This window comes from Budorcas taxicolor, chromosome 23 (genome assembly GCF_023091745.1).
Source record: "Budorcas taxicolor isolate Tak-1 chromosome 23, Takin1.1, whole genome shotgun sequence".
NCBI classification, from domain to species: domain Eukaryota; kingdom Metazoa; phylum Chordata; class Mammalia; order Artiodactyla; family Bovidae; genus Budorcas; species Budorcas taxicolor.
Window position 1 is genome coordinate 37,918,694 of NC_068932.1, and position 20,900 is coordinate 37,939,593.

Sequence of the window (20,900 nt, forward strand, 5' to 3'; positions counted from 1 at the left end):
TACAATGTCTTGAGTTATAACTGTCTAGTACCGTTATATCAATTTCTCCAAGAACCATCTCATAATTTAAAGAATGACACAGCTGAGAGAGATATTTAAGAAGACATTTCCAGGCAGAGAACCTGAATTTAAATCATTCTCCAAATACTGTTAGATTCTGTCCTTTTTCAAAATGGTGTTATTTAACCTGAAGGTACACAAAGATTAATCAACTGCCTTTATTATGTTACTATGAAATATCAACTCTGCTGCCTACAATAAAGAACCGATAATTACTTTTGTAACATTAAGATAAAGGCATTTGTAAACACAGGCTCTTTCTTGCGCTTACGACTAATCCATCATAAACAAATGCCCATCTTGAAAACTACTCCAGAGTGAGTGCAGTCACACTGAGTGCAGATAAGAAAGTACAAGGAGCTCACCGGCTAGGCTCCAGCAAACGGAGGAAGAGCAAAACTGATTTTATGCTGGAGGTCTACACAAATAAATAGATAAAACCCTTTCTCCCCATCCCCCCCCCCCACTATATATGCTTAGATTACTTGCACAAATAACGGGATATGGTCCATTTCACTCACTTCAAGGGGACGGACTCTTTAGAAAAAGACTGAAAAACGATTTGATAATCAACTCCCAGATTTTATGCTGATTTTTTTCTATTTCCATCAATTTTCTGACATAGTTAACATAAGCAGGAAAATCTTTTGTAGTAAATTGAGCAACTGAAGACTCGAGTGAAGCCTCAAAGGTCTTGAAGAACTCTGGCAAGTCACATATATCCCATGTTGCTTTTGGTTTCCCACCTCTTCTTTGCTTCAAATCTAAAATGAAGAACATGAAAATCTTGATTCATTTCTAAATACTTCACTGAAGTAACATGTTTACTAAGTGCCCAAGTAAAATAAACTTAAAGAAGTTTTCACACACTCCATCAGTTACAAAATAAATATCAAATAGGATGAAGACATGTCTCTATATTTATAATCTGATAAACATGCAGCAAAGATCCAAAGAATAAAATAAATAACAATTATGCACAAACTGGATTCACAAAATGTATCACAGGATTTCTGTAATTGCTATGAAGTTGGTAGAATTACTAATTTTAAAAAAATTCTTAAAACTCACCCCCAGGCAAGTTTCTTCTTTTTTCGTGCAACCTGTGAATTTTCAGCCTCCTTTTTGGCTTTCACAAAGTTGTGGCAGGCAATAGCTTTGGCAATTTTTACACCAAGCTAAGAATTACAAACAAGAAAAAGTGAAAATAAATATTCTAGCTGATACAAGAATTACAATGATACAGATACTCGAGAATTTTGGGTAAGAATGCCAGGTCAGCCTTACTTTACACGTGCTAAGAATGGAAATTCTTAATGCTTGGGCCTCTGAAACCCCCGAAGTGCCACCACAAATGCAAAGACACAGTCTCTTCTCTCCTCTGCTCCCTCAGCCCTTCACCCCAGCTGTGCCAGTCTCCCGGACGGAGCTCCTTCCCACACCAAGGCCCCTTGAGGGCCCACCAGGCCTGTGGATGAAGATCTTGAAGCGCTTTCAGCATTTCAGTAGGACAGACAGGAATTTACCCTGATAAGGCGGTGCAGGCTGACACAGACATCCAGTGTCTTTGCTTTGGGCTAGAATTATAGCAACTCCGTATGGGCGCACCCGTTATCTCATGCTGATCAGAAGCTCGGATTGGCAGTCATAGATGTGATTAATAAAACACGGGAAAGCTAATTACTACTTGATAAACACACTTTGTGTGATGGGCAATCGCTTTTCACTCACTGACAGAAAAAAAGAATATAAGGGGTGCCAAGAGGCAAAAAGGCGGGGCCCCAGGACCACAGCGTTCCCTGCCAGCAGCCCCCTTCACACTCCTTCCACTCATCTGCCCCAGTCCTAAAGGTCCCAGCAGAACAAAGCGTCCTCTGGGCCCCGCCCCCCAAGACTCCTCGAACTCAACCCAACACCATCTTCGTTTTTGTATTTCTCCAGCCCTTCAGCTTCTACGCCACAGCCTACGGTTCCAACACTGGACTCTCCACGGCCCTCTGGCCGCAGAGCTGTTCCTCAGTGAGTGTCTCCAGGACAGGCATGGGGCTCTTCTGTTTTTAGTGGGCTCCAATTTTAAAAACGCCCACCTACATGGAAGGCTCAAAAGTATGTTAAAGCAACAAAGGCTACAAAATACTCTTCCTGGTGTTTCTTTCCTTTCCTCTCCCTGACCGCAGCCTACTGCGTTTCAGCAGCCAGCAGACTTGTGGACAAGAGGAAAGGACCCAGAAGCCACTCTCTGGCCAAAGTATTACAGCCCAAGGTTTGGGGACCTGCTTGCCGACAGTGAGGAACGGCAGGCGGTTAGGGGCTCACGTGTAAGGAGAGACGCTGACCTAGGAAAGTGAGGTTTGGCTTGCCTGCCATTCCTTTCAGCTCACCTTGGAGAACAGCTTCTTTCAGGATGAAAGAAACAAGCGGTCATCAAGCACTGTCCAGGGTTTACAAACGAGAACAAAAACAGATCCGATTTTTCAGTCCAGGAACAAATACACATAAAGAAGGTAAGCAGATGGAAGCAATGTGACAGTCAAGCCAGTGTGCTGAGGTGGTCGAAACCCAAAGGAAAGCCACTGAAGCAAGGAGGGTTTGTGGCTGGGAGCCCACCTGGGACAACAGACCAACCCAGAGTCTTCTGGACACGCAAGCCAACACTGCCACCACTACCATCATCACCATCTTTTCTCACAAGGAGGACATTCATGCAACCAATATCATGAGGGCACAAATGCATTATTTTGCCAGGCACTGTTGCGGGTGCTGCAGACACGGCTCTGAACAAGAGGGCTGGGGTGGAGGGAGCTAGGGAGAAGGGGCTGTCAGTTACATCTGATGGCTTCAATCCCTGCCCTGTTCTCTTGGCTCTTTTCACTTTCAGTTCTTCACCACGGAACAGTTCATTTAAGTCAACTAAGAAAAGGCTAAGAATCAAAGGGCTGTAGCTTCCTCATCGAAAGAGAAAACAAAGCTCAGAAGAATGCTGTGGCATCATTCATCACGAAGATGGATTTCCTATCGACTAAAACGCCATCCGTTTGTCATAAATGCAAAAAAAAATCAAGTTAGTGCCTGTTGGGTTAGGCTAGTCAAAACCGCAGTATCCGACACATCTCCGAATCTCACTGGCTGAACTTTTGTTTCTGCTTCACTCCATGTCAGCTGTGAACTGGCCAGGCTCTCCCTCTGGTGCTGCCCGCATCTCAACATGCGGCTTTCAAGCCTCAATTGCGGAGAAGAGCTCGCTGGAGGGGCTCACGCTGGCTTTTTGGTGCCGTGGTCCAGAAGCGACACACAGCGTCTCTGCTCACAGCCCTCAGGTCAGAGCACAGTTCCACCTGGTGAAGGGGTGCTGGGGGACGCACGGGGAGCAGGAAGCGCACCTAAGGAACTGCCTACTGTCAGGACACACAGCTCGCCACTTCTGTTTAAGAGGTACGCCGAGTCTCCCCACATTCGTGCAGGACAGTCTCCTCTCCTACCTCCAAAAGGTGGAACACGGAATTCAGTATTTGTCTGTCTAATTATATTCCTATGTATTAGACAGCAAATACAAATCTGATATATGATAGCTTTGCTGAGATCACCCCACCTCAGCTAGTTTATCTTCTATTTAAACTGAGCCTGTACTTTTGAGTATGAAACAAAAATGACCTGAACTATACAGCTGCTATGTACCATTAACCATGAGACAGAATTATTTCCTGAAACTGTCGTAAATTAGGGTGTAGTTTATATTTGTAGCTTATTGAAATTTCCCAATATGGGTTTTCTGGATTTGGAGTAGACAAACCAAAGACCAACTCAGTATATCTGGATGCCGACTGTGGTCATTTGATTCACGTGGAACTCTTTCCAGCATAGTCACATACTCTTAGAAGGGAGATTTTCTAGCAACATGAAGGCCAAACCCAGCACAATCAGCATCACAGATAAGACTGAGAGCACACACACCACATAAGACACAGAATAAACTTCTTAAAAATAATTCATGACAATGTAAGAAACACGTGTTTACATGAGAGGGCTCCATCGTTTTGTAGACGAAGTGAGCAGCGTAAGCGATTAGGCACAGAGGCAATACTTTCAAACAGACTTGTTTGTAGGAAAGTCTGTGTTTTCTGACTGTTATTTTGCCTGGGGTTAGGTTCAATGAAACATTCTTTACCTGATAAACATTAAACAAGCCTGGTCTATGTATTTAACTGAAAGGAGATTTTAGCTTGTAAGGATGATGAAAAGTCCTATCGATGCTGGGGCCTTTACATGCTTAAGATGAATGTGTTTCACTTACTCCCAAGGAGAAAAGAAAAAAGAACAGAAATATTTGGAAATCTGAAAGGATCATAAGATCTTCTATAGAAAAGACAGTTGAGAAGAAACATGTTTTCCCAGGCAAGAAGACTAAGCCAAGCTCCAGAAGAAAAAGAATACCATGCTATGTTTCAATATTACAAACAAACAATATATGTCCCCAAGAATCCCCCTTTCGCTTCTCTAAAAAGAGAAAAACCATCTTTGGGCCCAGTGTAAACATCACAAAAGCTTGGTCAATGGTTTTTATATTAAAAAACGGTTTCAGGTCATCAGATAACTAGAGCAAAACCATGTGGGAAGAAATTTTTTTTAAGAATAAAAATATATACAGAATTTCTTCTATGTGTCGTCAAAGTATCAGCATTTTCCATATAGAACATCCAATATTTTGCTGCATTTTAATTAAGGTGTCTAAACATTATCACAAAGAACTGCAAATTGGTCAGAGCAAGCGGTAAGGAAAATTAAGCTCTAAAGGCTTTTTATCACCATATTTCAGGAACCAAGGGTGTAAAATGTTCTAATTTGGGATATATTAAAAGCCATAAAAGGTCTTTCAAAAAGATTAATGGTACTTTGCTTGGATTTAAGATAAGGGCTTTAGCTGGTTGGAAAAGCAGGGCCCTGGCTGGACCCTTGAGGCATTCATCTTTACAGCCACTTGGAAGATTTGTAAAAGCGTCTGCATAACCTCAAGCAAATGCACGGCGACATTTTTTTAATTCCTTTCAATTTTACAGGTTGAGCATGTGTAAATCATATTGGGTTGTAAAACAGATATAATGGCACATCGTGTAACATAGTCAAGATTTTTAAAAGACAAACTTGCAAAATAAAGTTAGTTTTTCTCGCTAAACCTTGCCCTGCTAAAGTTTGCTGACAATCATTTAAAGAATCTGATTCAAACAGCTTCATCTAGCATCACTGTAAACTTCTTATCCATTTCATAAAATATTTTTCTCATCTTCAAATTACTAGCTTGTAACAGATTTATGAAGTTTCCCTCCCTTTTGCACACTTTCAAGGCACTTATTTAAAAATACCAATTATCATACTTTAACTTTTTATGGAATAATAGGTCTCTATGAAAAATATTTATGCCATTCTCTTTTGTTCTTTAATTAAATGAAAACAGATGTTTTCTGAAGTAAAGCGGAACCATTACTGGAGTACTTAAAGTGTTAAGGTCTTTAATTTTTATATCAGTTTGGTCGACAATTCCTGATTGTCTTTACTCAAGCTCAACATTAATGTCAAGCAAGTTACCTAGGAGACGAAAGAGATCAAAGAGACAAAAACCCCTCCAATGTCTGATTAATCAAGCCTGCAAACAGCTTATTTCTTTTCGCCTGCATGCAAGTATGAAAATGAGATTCTGGGAGCCGAACATTGTGCAGATTTGTTCATTCTTATCAGAACAAAGCCAGCGGCAGCTTATTTCATGGATCATTGGCACTGTCATCAGTGCTACACAGAACGGGTGACAGCTCCTCATTTTGAGGCTTGAACAAAATTAGCAAAAAGTCGGCACAAATTAGCCTCTCATCTTTTTGGTAATATGACATTATTCATTTACTTTTTATCCAATTTTTAATTTTTTCCTTGTCAGCTATCCCTTTCTAGTGTCTCTTGCATGGCATCATAAAATGCCTTCTTAAAAACAAGCAGAGAAATAGCCAAAGTTGAAATAACATGCAAAGTTCAAACAGCAAAGAAGAAAAAGCACTTCCAAGGACCAATGATGCTTTATTTTTTTTTCTTTTTAATAACTTTCAAAACTTTGCAAAAATACTGATGAACAGCTTAGAATACCATGAAGTTAAGTTTTATGAAATCGATAGCATATTTCAATAAACAATATGACATGGCTAATGTGTTTTATTCAAAGCACAGGTTAACAGGGCAGGTGCTACAGGGAAGTCAGGATGTCTTCAGTGGGACTGGGACATTTCCACGGACATAGCTGAGAGCCGAAGCTCTGAGGACAGCAAATAAGCTACGGCATATCCAGTCACTTAAATACTGACTTTAAATCAAGTCTTCTTCCCTCTGTCAGAAAGAACAGCCTAATTTCACTGTCACCTTAAAACGGGCATGCACACGTTTCCATGTTTGTGTACTACATATATCTATGCTGTGTGCACAACCGCACAAACACCTGTTATTTATTTTAACACCTATAACTTCAAATCAGTTAAAGCCAAATGGTTTTTACTTCACGGCACAACCCAACAAACCCTGTTTTTAAAATATAAGATATATTTGTATAGACATATTACATATACTGTATATTTACATGTATAAATATATATGATTCACCTTGCAATTTATATTTTAAAAAATGTATTTAGCCCATGACGTATGAGAAGATATATTTTGATTCATATCCTCAACTGTGATTTCATAGTGAAATAGTTTATGTAACACCTGGTTTAATGATGACTATTAAGGCTTCAAATTATATGTAGATTACAGTATTCCAAAGCGGGGAAAAAAGACGTTATACCGTTGAAATTACTCCTGGAGTAGAGACATTTATATTCAAGCAACTTATCCCATTCATAAGGGAAAAAAATTAACCATAAGCTGTTAGATGCTGTACACAGTCCCCATCAGAAAGACAGTTTTTCTTTTTTTTAAAGAACTGTAGTACTGTTTTCAGCAATTTCTTTATCTCTGTTCTTCTAAGTAAGAAAGCTTATTAACAAGCTTTGAACTTAAAATCACATTTACAATAATGTGCCATCAACAGTTTTATAAGCTAATTAGAAAAAGATTAATTAATGACTGGCTGCTAATAAAATGGCAATCATGAAGAAAGAAACCAAGGGTGCTAAGCTTCAACTACCACCAATTAAGAGCTAATTACAAACAAATTATATATGTGTTTTGCTGTGGGCTTTAATTTACTAAAATGGTTTTAATTAAAAGAGAAAACATGCTGATTAATTGAACTGCAGAAAAAATCTACAGTATAAACTGTGCTTTGTCTGTCTCTTTAATTAGACTTGTAACATCTGAAATCTTTTTTTAAGGTTTGTTAAAAGCACCATAAACATAATTAAAAGAGAGCATAAGAAACACCATTCTAGGTGATCACCCAATCATACCCCAGAGGTTAAAAGAAAATGTCCTCAGTGCAATGAGATCTAAAAAGCACACCTAAAAGCTTGAGAGGAAAACCCATCACTCAGTACCATGTTTATTTTTCTCGTATTAAAATGCTCCAACTTCAAGGATGTACACCATTTTTGATAGGAAAGAACGTATCTTTCAGCTCCACGTAAAGGAATTCAACTAGGCCTTCCCTCACCTGGACAGGCAGAGCTTATTTTCCATACACTGTGCTACCTGTTAATCTATATGAAATAACTGAATTACTTTTAAGAACTAAAGAGAACAAGGTTTCAAAGAATTAAAATTACCATTGAAAAGCCCCCCGGACTATGCACAGACTACAAAATGACACAAAGAGGAACGTTTAAATTAAAAACCACTGAGAAATGACCAAAGTTAATGGAAGTGAGTCACTGCCACATGATCCTTAAGGGAGGCACACACCCCTCCCGCCATGGCAGGCAGCTTCCCCAGGTGGCTGATCACAACCGACCAGCAAGAGCCTGTTCAGTGAGGACTTTTTTCCCCCAGGGTCCTAGATTCCCTCCCAGTGCTAATCAGTGAAATATACTGCAGAGAAAATGGTCCTATACTTTGCTGTCAAAATGGAAAGACCAAAAGAAAGTAAAAGTAAGGGTGGGAGGTAGGGTAGTAAAATTTCAAAGAGGGACATAAAATACATTTTGCCAGACAGTTTGCAGGCATTAGATGACTTTGAAACAACGTATTCTTCATATACACTCCTTGAATTGACAACAAAGGAAATCTCCTTTCTGTAAAAATAAGATGTTGAAATGGAGATATTCAATTTTAAATTCTTAGTATGTACCAATGGGTACTGCTTAATGTATCTGTACTTTGTTTACCCTATCTTCAGTGACTAGAAATCATAATGATTAAGAAAATAGAAAGCACCTGCAGGCCTTCTTAGAGTCACAGGTTCTAGTGATAAACTCGGATAACAGCTAATTGGAATATATGTTCAGCTTCATCTCTGAACAAATCACCTTACCTCTGGAATCATGGTTGTTAAGAGAGTTCTAAAAGTAGTCACAAAAACAGGAAGAAAATAATTTTGCTCTCTGAATTAGAGAATCAAGAGTTTAGAACCACAAGACTTTCTTCACTATAATATCCATCAACTCAGCTTTTTTTTTTTTTTTTTTTTTTGTATGTGATGCAAGCAAACAACTTTCCTAAAATATCAGAGCTCTGGAAACAGCACTGATAGAAGCAACTTCAAACTTAACCAGGTTTGGCAGCATCTCTATCTCAAAAATTGAAACAAATCTGTCAGTTCTGAACTCTGGATATGCAAATACTCCAGGTACTTTGATAGCTACATCTGTCAAAACCGTTCTGTTAGGGGAGGTTATTTTGGGGGGAGGGGCGTGAATTGAAGCTCTTATTCCATCAAGACAACGCAGTGTGTACATCGACATGAAATTAATAATCAAAATGAAAGGATGAATTACAGCCAGAATCCTCTCGAGGAAACTACAGCCCAACAATGAATTGTAATGGAAAAATTCTGAGTGCCAGAACAAGTGCTGTAGCATAGGAAATATTTCTGAGAAATAGGAAATATTTCTTCTTACACATTAACATAAAATACAAAAACTAACTCCTCAAATGTATATATATATCCCTCTCCAACAAGAACGCCCTAAGATTTTTCTAGGAAATGGTTCTAAAAATAGAACTTCAGCAACAAATTAATAATCTGCCCCAAATTTAGAGAGTATTTAATGTATTTAGCTAGGAAAGAGTACAACTCAATCAATTCAAATACTGGTTTTTTTAAAAAGACCATTCCTACCTTGCCCTATTTAAATATTAACAAACTATGACTATTTCAACATTAGTAACTTCACCTATGTTTTGGAATCCAAAAATCTAAGTAACCTATTTAAGAAATTTAATAAAGCTAGAATTAGATTTTCAGTTTAATTCATACTGCCAACGAAATATTTATCATTACCTATAAGAAGAACACTATCAAAGTGAGACACTTTTTTTTAATCATTTGTACTTGTGACACCTTGATTACATTCTAAACAAATACTGTGTTTAACAGTACTAAAGGCTGAAGTTATAAGTTGGTGCAAAAAGCTTTAAGATATGAAACATTTTATATCATTACTCCAACTGAAGGCTATTGACCTTAGCAAAGATAGTAGCAGATTATAAACAAAATGTTTCAGATATGAATATTAATAACTTGCAATTATTTTTTAAATTACTGTAAGTTACATAAAATAGTTGAACACTACAACATGAAGTATGTACTGATGTTTCCAAGGAATTATGTTTAGTTGGTGCTGTCAAAGATCATCCTATTTGAATCACTTACAGAAAAGGTAACCTTCAGGGGGCATGAGCTATATACAAAGCTCAAACAAAATTCACTGGCAACCTCTCCTCCCCACTCATTTTTGCTCTAACATGGTACAGCTATAATTGAAAGCAATATATTTTCTAGTTAATGTAGGTGTGACTCATTCAATGGTAGAAATTCACTGTCTGCTGCCAAACCAAGTTAATTTTTATGTACAGCAGGCTAACATGAAGATGCCTAGAGACAAAGTCTGTTTTCAAAATGTGAGATTCAACTGAAATGCTGCTTACTTTATTAAATCTAGGCTTAGCACTTAATTTTAAATACTTGTTTCTACTGGTTTCTACAAATTGGTATGATCTGGACTGTAACAAAGTGTGTCAAAAAAGATAAGAACCAAAGGATGGCATTTTTGAGGATCACTATCAATAAACGGAATGTTCTTCCAGTTCAGGCCTGAGGTTAAGAAGCTATAAATGTGCTCAAACATGTGTGTGAATGTGCATGTGTATGTACACACACATAAACAGTAATTTTTTAAGAGCTATTTTTTTTTCAAATTAGAACATTTTCATCAGTATGACACAAACCCAAGTGTATTTTTCCACTTTCATCTCTCCTCCAAGATTGTTAACAACAAAGAAGGATTTAATCGATAGGATGGACTTTCCCAAAGCAACCACATTACAACATGGCAAAGCCAAATTTGACAGCACAATCTCAGTTTCCAACATGTGAACTTAAGCCATCCCCCACACCAGCTTACACCCATCTTTAACGTCATCATTAATTTAAGGGTATATGATTCTGGAAAGATACGTGCGTGCTGTGTCATAATGCTCGTGCACTGACAGCTTTATTTTGACCTAACAGTTTGTTTTGTTCTGTTCTGTTCTGTTTTGAGGAACTGTTTTCAAGGCCCATTCTCAGACATAGGTTCTACTTCTGGCTTCACTCTTCTCAATATTGATACTGCCCTGTTGGTTTCACAGGCTTATAAATGTTAAACATCAAAAATTAGTTTCACTTATTACAGTTGGAAAAGGCTTTAAGAACTCTGAGATCTGTGCCTCTGAGCAAAGGCTTTATCAGCACATCCCACTCACTGCTTCTTGAAAAAAGAAAACGGTACTGATTAAAAACCAGTATACCTGATTTCCAAAAGGACACCTACCATGCATATATACCTTTAATTCATAAAGGGTTTCTGCCCCAAACTCACGATTACTTACTTCTCAAAATCTCATCTTTCATATCCACAGTGATTGGCACAAAGGAGATAAACATGAAAAACTTAAACCTCAAACTAAACTATTTATTCAAGAATTACATCTCGATTACTTCAGTTATTCTTCCACGGCTGTTTAATTAACATGTAATCAGTATCTCTTCTGTGTCTCTGTGTGGCCAGTAAACACTTTCCAGAAGTCTTTCCACTTATACAAGGAAAAGAGGAGGGCCCAGATTACTCTTTTTCGTTTTAACCAGAAGTCATTAACTCCACACTAGATAAATTTTCTTTCACTAGAACAAAGCGTTATGCTGGTACGGAAGTAAAAAGAACTCTTGAGAAAATGCTTACTATCCTTACAAGTGCTGAAAATGGGGTATATTTCTAAAGCAATCTCATTTGTCATAAAGCATGACAGGAAAGAATAACCTAAATGGTTATTATCATTTATTTATATAAATATTATTATATTATATATGATATCATTATAATTATTAATTATTATTATTAAAATGGAAAATACCTAGTCAGTAGTATGCAATTCCCATTTCAAAAATAGCAGTACGACAAATCAAAACATAGAAATAGAAATTCAATACCCTCAAAGGAAACACACAGGTCTGAGGCCTCAGAGGCTCTACTTCTGCTGGCTCTGACACGTGGCCGCCTGCTCACAGGTGACCACTGATGACACAGACAAGGAGGGACTGAACATGCAACCCTGGTGGACACAAGGCCCCATGACCCCAGCCCTCCCAGCACATCACTTAGGGAAAATAGATCCATCACGTAGGCAAACTATATCCCAGCTGTTCAGGTTACTGGGAGATTTAACATAGACACATAACAGATTCTAGAATCCAGTATCTCACTGAAGACAAATTTCAGATCTGATTTGCCAGGTAAAGATGAAAAGTACACTCAAATAATGTTTTCAAGATCTTAATTATAATAGTAATTGCCTCAAGCTGGAAAACAATCAGCAATGACTGCTAAAATAGGTAGGTAAGGAATAGTGAGAAAAAGGTAAAGAATAGTGAGAAAAAGAATATTCACAGAGTCTCAAATCATCTCTCACCTCTCTGTGAGATACGTATTAATTTACACAGGGAAGAATAATGTTTGACAGAATAAACCTGGAGACACCACCTTAAGCAAATAATCAAAGGAACATCATCAATAAAGTAGACAAATGCATTCTGATATCCTGCACTGAGGATACTTCTGTGATTTTCCCATCAATACATGCATGACATGAATCTAATCATGAGGAAGCGCCAGACAAAGCAAACTTGACAGACATCCTACAAAATCATCAGCTACTCTTCAAAACTACCGAGGTCCTGAGAAACACAGACAGGCTGAGGAAACACTCCAGATTAAAGAAGGCTAAAAAGACACAACAACAAAACTCAGCGCCCGAGACCAGAAAAAAGAAAACTTTTCTCTTATTATAAAGGCAATCACTGACATATTTGGCAAATCTAAATAAGGTACATAAATCAGAAAAGAACGATCAAGCAAATATTGACTGTTAACATTTCAGGTATCTGAGTGAAGGGCAAATAGAAACTGTTTTCCAAATTTTGCAACCTTCTCCCAGAGGGTGCAAGTGAGAATCTTCTGGATGCCTTGGTACTTGGGAAAAGAATATTCAATATACCTATTAGCTTTATACTATAGTCTTTAGGTTAAAAAAAGGCTGAGACTTCTTTAGGGCTGAGGGAACTATTTAGAATATGCAGTAAGAAACCATTCTGGGGAGAAAGGGTTAGGAACACGCTGAGACATGTGTCCCCAGAACACGCGGCTGTCCTCAGGGAGAGTTAAACTGAGTTAAAGATGAAAATGGAAAAAGAAAGCTAGCCTTTTCAGTACACCTGGCAGACAGAGCTCTGAACTAGATGAAATCTAGAGGCTGAAGATCAACCGTGGATTATTTCCAGCATTGATTTATATAAGAATAATTTATTAACATTAAAGACAAAAATAAAACCCAGTATTTCAAAATAAATAGGAGATTAAGAGGGAAGAAAATGGACAGAAAGGAAAATCTTAGATCAAATATTTGAACACTGCACTTACTCGTGATCATGCAAAGAACGTACACTCATTTCAGAAGATTTGAAAGCACAGCAGAGCATCATGGTGGGGCCGACTCACCTCGCGAGTGGCTAGCTGGTTGCTGAGTTCCTCGGCCTTCTCAATGTTCCACTCTTCCACAGCTTGGTCTATCCTCTTTTCAAGTCCCGACTAGAAAGAAAAGAAATCTCAAACTTAGAGGCAGGAAAGAAAGGCAAACCCTTGCTAGCAAAGACTATGTCACAGGACCACACCAAACACATTATGTACTTAGGCTACTTCGTTCTCACAAGGACTGCATACGGTAGTTGCTTCCACTCCCATTTACTGATGAGAAAGTGAACCAGCAATATGAAATGACTTATCCAGGGTCAGATTAATTGAATTAAGAAGAAGGAGATGCAAATCCACATTTCTGTGATTCTAAGGACTACACTTTCCCTTGATAACAATATGTTAATAAGTTAGAGATTATGGCATGCTTATTATAGAGCACATCCTTTCTCACTATAAGAAAACTCATTTAATCCATATAACAATTTGATGAAATAAAACTGTTATCCTGTTTTGAACACAAGGAAACAGAAGCTTGGACTCATCAATTTATCCAAGTCAGAGTCTGTTAAGTGTTAAGCCATCACATGACTATTAATAGATTTGCCCAGAGCCCATATTCTAAACCACCCTTTTCCTCTGCCTCTTTCTCCACTGCCCATACTTTCATTCACCAGCCCCTCCTAGTCTCTGACTATGGGTATTAAGTTGGATATTAAACACAGGAGGAAAGTTATATTTTACTTTCTTATGGAAATGCTATTTATTACCTGAAGATACTTCATGAAGTCATAATTAAAATTTTCATGGGATTATCAAACAGACTAGGTAGGATATATCATATCCTATGAAAAAATACTTGTTAGGCTTAAATAACTGAGTTTTAGTTTGTAGAAATAGTTACCAAAGAAAACACAAACTTTTTAAAGAGACAGTCTAATATATATTTCTTAGTTTATCCCAATGGCTTCTCTAGTGTATCCTCCTCATTTTTGGTTAATAGACTTCTGCCACTTAACCTAATAAAAGAAGTCCAAGCAATGTCTCTTCCATTAGAGCACTGCTTGATTATAAGAGAAACTTCACTCCCATGGAGCCTTTGTTCAAACAAGACTTTAAGAATGCCCATGCATAATGTGCCTAAAAAGATTACTACGGAAGCAAAGACCAAGGAGGCTATCACTGATGACGTCTGTGTTAAGTGAAGACTGTTGTTCCTTCTCACAATCCTTCACCCCACCCAGGCCTGGAGGATGATGTGTTTTTTCCTTGCTCTGGACTGGAGCTTCAGAGTGTCACTCAGTAGCCTCTCAGAGGCTCTGAGCCCAGGCCATGCTGCCCAACTATCTTTTTTCTACCCTGGTCTTGTGATCATCCACCAGTCTCCAGAAATTTCTCTTTTTTGTATTGCTGCAGAATTCCTCTCTTGATGATCCAAACAACATCCTGGACTCACTCTTCCAACATCCTTCATCTTCAGGGGCCACTAAATAATACCCCCCGCACCCCCAACAAACCTACACTCGAGGCCAGGGACTCTACAAGTGTCGTCTATGTTCCAGTTCAAGTCTGTAAATGATGCCAGTCTGTGAACTGAGCTTGTGCCAGAATGCAAATCAACTACATGACTATGCATAGGTTTGCCTAGGTGATTTTTTTATTAGAAGAGGATGGGTAAGGGATGATGAGGACAAGCAGACTTCTTCAAAGAAAGAAGGCGTATACTGGGTTACACTCAGGCACAAGTTCTTCATCTCCTGGAACCCTTGAATACACTTGCTCTAGGCCACATAAGAGCTTTACAATGTAGAATTCTCTCCAAACACAAGATTCAGCCCTTCCGCTTACCTCGAGTCCTCAGAGAAAGTGAACCTGTCGGGGCTTCATTTGGACCCCATACTCTAGCACCATCATATTTATTCTCATAGTCCTTCAGCCCCTTCCTGAGCCTCCTCTCCTCCCTTCGGGCCTGCAACTCATGAATAACCTTTTCAAACTAGACTCTAAGCCTTAAGTTCTCAAAGTTTGAGTCTGAACCAGCAGCATCGGCACTATTTAAGAACTTGTTAAAAATTCAAATTTGAATCAGGAAACTCTGGGGGTGAGGCCTAGAAATCCATCAACTTAACTCCCTTCGGTTACCATGGAGACACAGCTTACAGTGAAAGTCCCCAAAATGGAAAACAAGAACATTCCCCTTTTCTGGAAACATATGAACTGCTGAGCTGATTGCTATAATTTTCACTGAAAAATAAACGAGCTAAAATTGCAAACCTCTCTACTATCAATGAACTCCCATTCCCCGAGGCATTCCAACCAGCCTCTAATACAGCGGGAAGAGCACTGGGCCAGAAGTCAGAGAAGGTGATCACAGCACCGGGCAAAGGAGGTACTTAACCCATAAGCTTCAGTTTCCTTAGAGAAATCAGAATTGGCATGGACGACCAAAATTCTCCCCTAGAAATGAAATTCTAGAATTCCCCTTACATGTTCAACTTTGCTTTTAGCTCTTTTAGAAGTTTTTTTTTTAATATCAATAAAAGTTTCGCTAGATATGACTGCTTTTTTCCTCCCCCTTTTCTCCTTTCTTTTCAAGCAATTTATCTAAGTAAAATAAAATAGCTCCTTTTGGCTTTGAAAAATTTCTGCTTCCATACACACACCCAGATTCTGCTTCTATACGAAGATATAACATTTCAAATATTTTAAAAATTCTTAAATAGTAATAATAATAAAAACCCTGAGGTTAAACATTTCTATTACCTTAAGACCAAAAGCTAACAACAGTTTAAAAGAACACAGTTGCTGAGGTCAAATCTGGATTCAAATTCCAGCTCCTCTACCTACTGGCCAAGAAACCCTGAGTTTTGTTTCCAAACCTCTATAGGCTGCAGATCTCTCACCTGTAAAATGAGAATATTACCACATTCTCTGCAGAGTTACAGTAAAGGCAAAGAATACCTAGCAAAGTTTTTAGAACATAGTAGTCACTCAATAAATAAGGTATTCACATTGTATCTATCAGGATACCATTAAAACAAAGAGAAGGTTCACCTCTATATAACTACAGACTTCATTACAGTTAGTCAAGGGCTCAGACACAAGTATAAGACCCAAGACTTCAACTTTGAGTCAGTCAGTCATCTCATGAACTAAGATTTGAGTAGTAATGCTTCCTACAGGTCATAAGTTGGACCCCGGAGTAACCTTTACCAGAAACATCTAGGGCATCTTCATGCCACAGGAGCGGCAGGAGGCACAGCAGCACTGCTGACCCTCTGCAAGGCCTCCGTCAGTCAGTCAGTCCAGTCGCTCAGTCGTGTCCAACTCTTTGCGACCCCATGGACTGCAGCACGCCAGGCCTCCCTGTCCATCACCAACTCACGGAGTTTACTCAAACTCGTGTCCACTGAGTCGGTATGCCATCCAACCATCTCATCCTCTGTCATCCCCTTCTCCTCCTGCCTTCAATCTTTCCCAGGATCAGGGTCTTTTCAAATGAGTCAGCTCTTCGCATCAGGTGGCCAAAGTATTGAAATATCAACTTCAACATCAGTCCTTCCAATGAATATTCAGGACTGATGATAAGGCCTCAGTGTGCTCCTAAGATGCCTCTGGCAGGACTCAGAATTTAGCTTAAGATATATCTCAGTAGAGACAAACTTACTGATGGCAATTTGGTCACAGGTGGAAAATCATCTAAGGCCAGTATCTGACAGGTTCCCATGAGGCAATAAGTGACCGCTAACTAACAGTTTTGTTGCAGATGGCAAGGCAGTAGTACTCTAAGTATCTAAGAAACTTATGGGTACTAGGCTTAACATTAAGGATTAACCATCCGTACGTGTGTAGTAAAATCTCTTTTAATATGCAGATTAAAACTATTTAGGTCAAACTGTAACATAATGCATTTCTACAGACATTTTGCTACTGAATATTCAATCAGATAATACATTCAACTTTTAAACCTTAATATAAATGAACTGTCCACTCAAGTTTGCTGTTCTATGATCAGATCTAAATATCCAGGGAAAAAATTAGGTAATCTCTCCACAAAGGAGGAAGAAAAAAAAGAATTAAGTGTTGTTACTTTTACATATAAATCACGGCCACTTAAACTATTTGAATCAAGTCAGAAAGACCCCCTGGAGAAGAAAATGGCAACCCACTCCAGTCTTCTTGCCTGGAAAATCCCATGGTTAGAGAAGCCTGGTGGGTTACAGTCCACAGGGTCACACACACACAAAAAAAAGATGGACACAACTTAGCAAATAAACAACAAAGTAAAACTAAGTTGGACTATTTCTTCAGAAGAATCTAGATTTGGGACCATTTTCCTTTTCAACCTGCTCTGTTTTCTTAGACAAATCATGCTGGGCTTCAGTTGTTTCATCTGTATTATGAGAGTAATAGCTGGTGGGTATTAACCCATCCAACAGGGATCACATAAAGATCAAGAGAGAAAACTCGGTACCTGATACCAGGGGAACATTGGGTACCTCTACATTCCCACCACCAGCCACCTGACTCCCTCCCACTCCAGGCAGCCAGCCTGTGATCTGTGTACCGGATCTTCATGTGAGAGCCTAGTAAGAAAAAGTATTCTTCTAAAAAAACAAGTTTGAAAATAGCTACACAGTACAACAGCAGCTTCCTCTCATAAACAAAAATCATCAAAGACCTTGTGCAGTTACTCTACAAATTATTAAACATACTTTTGGTTTTTCTTGCCAAAAAGTACCCATTAAGAATACATAAAACTACTCCCAAAGATGACTGCTAACCAATCAAATTGATGCAACTAAAGAATACTTAAGGCACTTATAATGAAATTAATGAGTAAAATTTATTCTAAAGAAATTCCCAAATAGATTCAACATTAATTATGTTGCGATTATAGAAGTTTTGTAAGACCCAGAACTGCTGCCAGAAACACAATTATAGCTGTATTTAATACAAGAACACTTTAAAACAGCTCTATATATTAGGAAGATTATATTTTAAAATACAAGCCTCTCTGCACTGTCAGGGAAGCAGGTGACAGCAGTGTTATAAATACACATCCTTGGTTGAGCAAGTTTCAATAGTCTGGAAGTGTTCCAAAAAAAAGAGGGGGGAAAGAAAAGAATAAAAAAGATGGATCACACAACAGACTTAAGAAGTTCGTTTTGTTTTACCATTCTTGAGAGTTGAGTAACTGAGGGAAAGGGGGACTAAAAAGGGTTGAGAAATAAAATAATGGAGCAGAAATCCATGCTGGTTTTGTCCAAACTGCATCAGGGATTTTCATGATCCTCTCTAGGTTTCTCGGGCAGTAGCTATCATCCGGTGGACTGACATTTATTCTTCACTTTTATCTTGGTGGCTCCAATGTGGACATCTTTTACTGTCTATTTACTCTGTTGGCTTCACAGTGGAGACTCTGGCATGATAGCCCAAGGGGACATGGAGAACAGTGATCCCAAACCAAAGAATAAGTGTGAACCAGCTGGCATGCAATTAAGCTGAACTACCAAGAGAATATGAAATCATCTGGCTTCACTGAATCCTTCCTTTCCTCTTATGCTTACACTTACTAATAGAATATTAAGTGCTGGCAACATCCTGGGAGATACTAGCCTGGCCAGCATCAGTTTCCTTGTTCAGGAGATGCCATGACTTTCTTCGTCAGATGTCACACATACAGAAGAACACTGCTGTTAAGAAAACCCAAACTTCTAAAACAGATCAGTGAGTATATATAAAAGGATTTATAGCAGTCTCCCCTTAAACAGAAATTTCTTTTTAAAATGGAGCTTATCATTTTTTTCTAGAATACATCTAATATACAATGTGAAACAGAATACTAGTTCTTAAAACTGAGCTGTACAAAAGTCTTTGCACAAGGAATCCTAGTATCCTTTATTAAAGTTACTCCTCATGAATTCCAAACTTTAGACAAAGAATAACTTGGCCATATCTTGCCAATTATCAAGAAGGTACAATTTCATACACGTAGGGAAATAATACTCTAATACAGATAGACTGTAAAAAATACTCTCATAATTTCTACATTTTGGAAAGGCTAAAAGACTGAATTTTATAGCTTTTAACTTCACTAAGAAACAATCTAGATATTCTAAAGTAAATACAGGATTCCCTGGTGGCTCAGAAGGTAAAGAATCTGCCTGCAATGCAGGAGACCCAGGTTCAATCCCTAGGTCAGAAAGATCCCCTGGAGAAGGGAATGGCAACCCTTTCTTGCCTGGAAAATCCCATGGACAGAGAAGCCTGGCAGGCTACAGTCCACGGAGTTGCAAAGAATCAGACATGACTGAGTGACTTACAATATAGTTACGAGAAAACAACAAATATTGTAAACAACTGAAGCTCAAAGACCACCTAATTCACAAGCACAACTTTAAAAGATATTTCTGATGAGAACCAGTATTTCACCATTTCTGGGAATTCCCTGGTGATCCAGAGGTTAGGACTCGGCGCTTTCACTGCAGGGGCCCAGGTCTGATCCCTGGTTAGGGAACTAAGAGCCTGCATGCATGCAGCATGGCCGTAAAATTAAAAAAAAGTTTTTTTGAATTAATCATTTTTTCCCTCAAAATAACAATCTAGTCAGCAGTTAGGACTCTAAAGCAGGTGGGCCAGAGATGGCCTGGGGACCACTGCTGTGAGCATGAGCCTCCCACCTCATGCTTTGGAACAGGTTTGCTGCAGTCAAGAGCATCCTCTCCACAAGATCCCTCCTCCCAGCCCACCAGAATCACAGTGGTCAAGAGCACAGCAATTTGCCTATCAGCCTCTTGGACGGTGAAGCTGGAGAACTGAGAATGGTGGAATAAAGTCTGGGTTTTAGTTTCAGCTCTAACCAGTGATTTCTGTAAGAAATTTAGCATTTCTGTACCTGCTTGAACATTTGGGAAAAGGAGATTGCTCAACATCTCTAACTGTTTGCAGTACAAGGTAATCCTGGTACCAATTCTCCAGTGTTCCACGGACTAGGTGACAAGAATTCTTGGCAAAGTTGGAATCAATGGTTCACAGGTAAAAACTCTGTTGTCAGTTCTTTAATGCATGTGCTCTCAATGAGGCACCCAATTTTAAACCCCAATGATCGGTTTAAAAATCAAGCAGTTTTTCACAAGAAATACTGATGAACCAGAAAACAGTAACAATCTCTACATACATAATAACAGTATACAGCAATGATCCTGTCCGTATATGCAAGACACAATATCCTTGGGCTTTAACCAGGAGGCCTCTGTACCTCCATTCTGGCCCAGAGCTCAATTCCCATGCTCCTGAAGTCTGTCAACATTCCCCTGGATAAATGTGTAAGTTACTCATTCATTCTAGCCTCTATCAAATATTAACACCATCTATAGACTGGCAACTGCCAAGCATGTGCCTAGAAACTCAGACTCTCCTCCAAGCTCCAGCCTCATTTTACCAATGGTCTACTCTACTCTGCTTACTGATACCACCCATGCACCAAAATGAACTTTGGATAGGCCTCGCTCTAAATCGCCCCTGCAAAGCTTTCTCATCGTTGTAATCAATGTGACTATTCACACCACTGCTTAAGTAAAACCCTGAATGGTTCTCTCCCATCCTCCTAATTCCAATCTCCCCACCACCTCACAAGCGATCCAGAGGCAAATACCGTCCGTTCTACTTCTACAGTGCACCTCAGATCCGTCCTCTCGTCTA

General features: G+C 38.9%; 1 protein-coding gene across 6 annotated transcripts in view; it reads right to left on the reverse strand.

Moving 5' to 3' along the window:
• Positions 1 to 603: 603 nt before the first annotated feature.
• FAM204A (family with sequence similarity 204 member A) overlaps positions 604 to 20,900 on the reverse strand; it is a 28,260-nt gene continuing 7,963 nt past the window's right edge. For 5 of the 6 annotated variants that reach the window (XM_052661019.1, XM_052661018.1, XM_052661017.1 and 2 more), the window contains 3 exons: positions 13,224 to 13,313; positions 1,132 to 1,238; positions 604 to 824 (listed from right to left, as the gene is read on the reverse strand). In XM_052661019.1, the coding sequence (XP_052516979.1) occupies positions 773 to 824; positions 1,132 to 1,238; positions 13,224 to 13,313 (249 nt within the window). In that variant the 3' untranslated portion in view covers positions 604 to 772. The remainder of the gene's footprint in view (positions 825 to 1,131; positions 1,239 to 13,223; positions 13,314 to 20,900) is intronic. The other variant, XM_052661016.1, reaches the window with a different exon arrangement.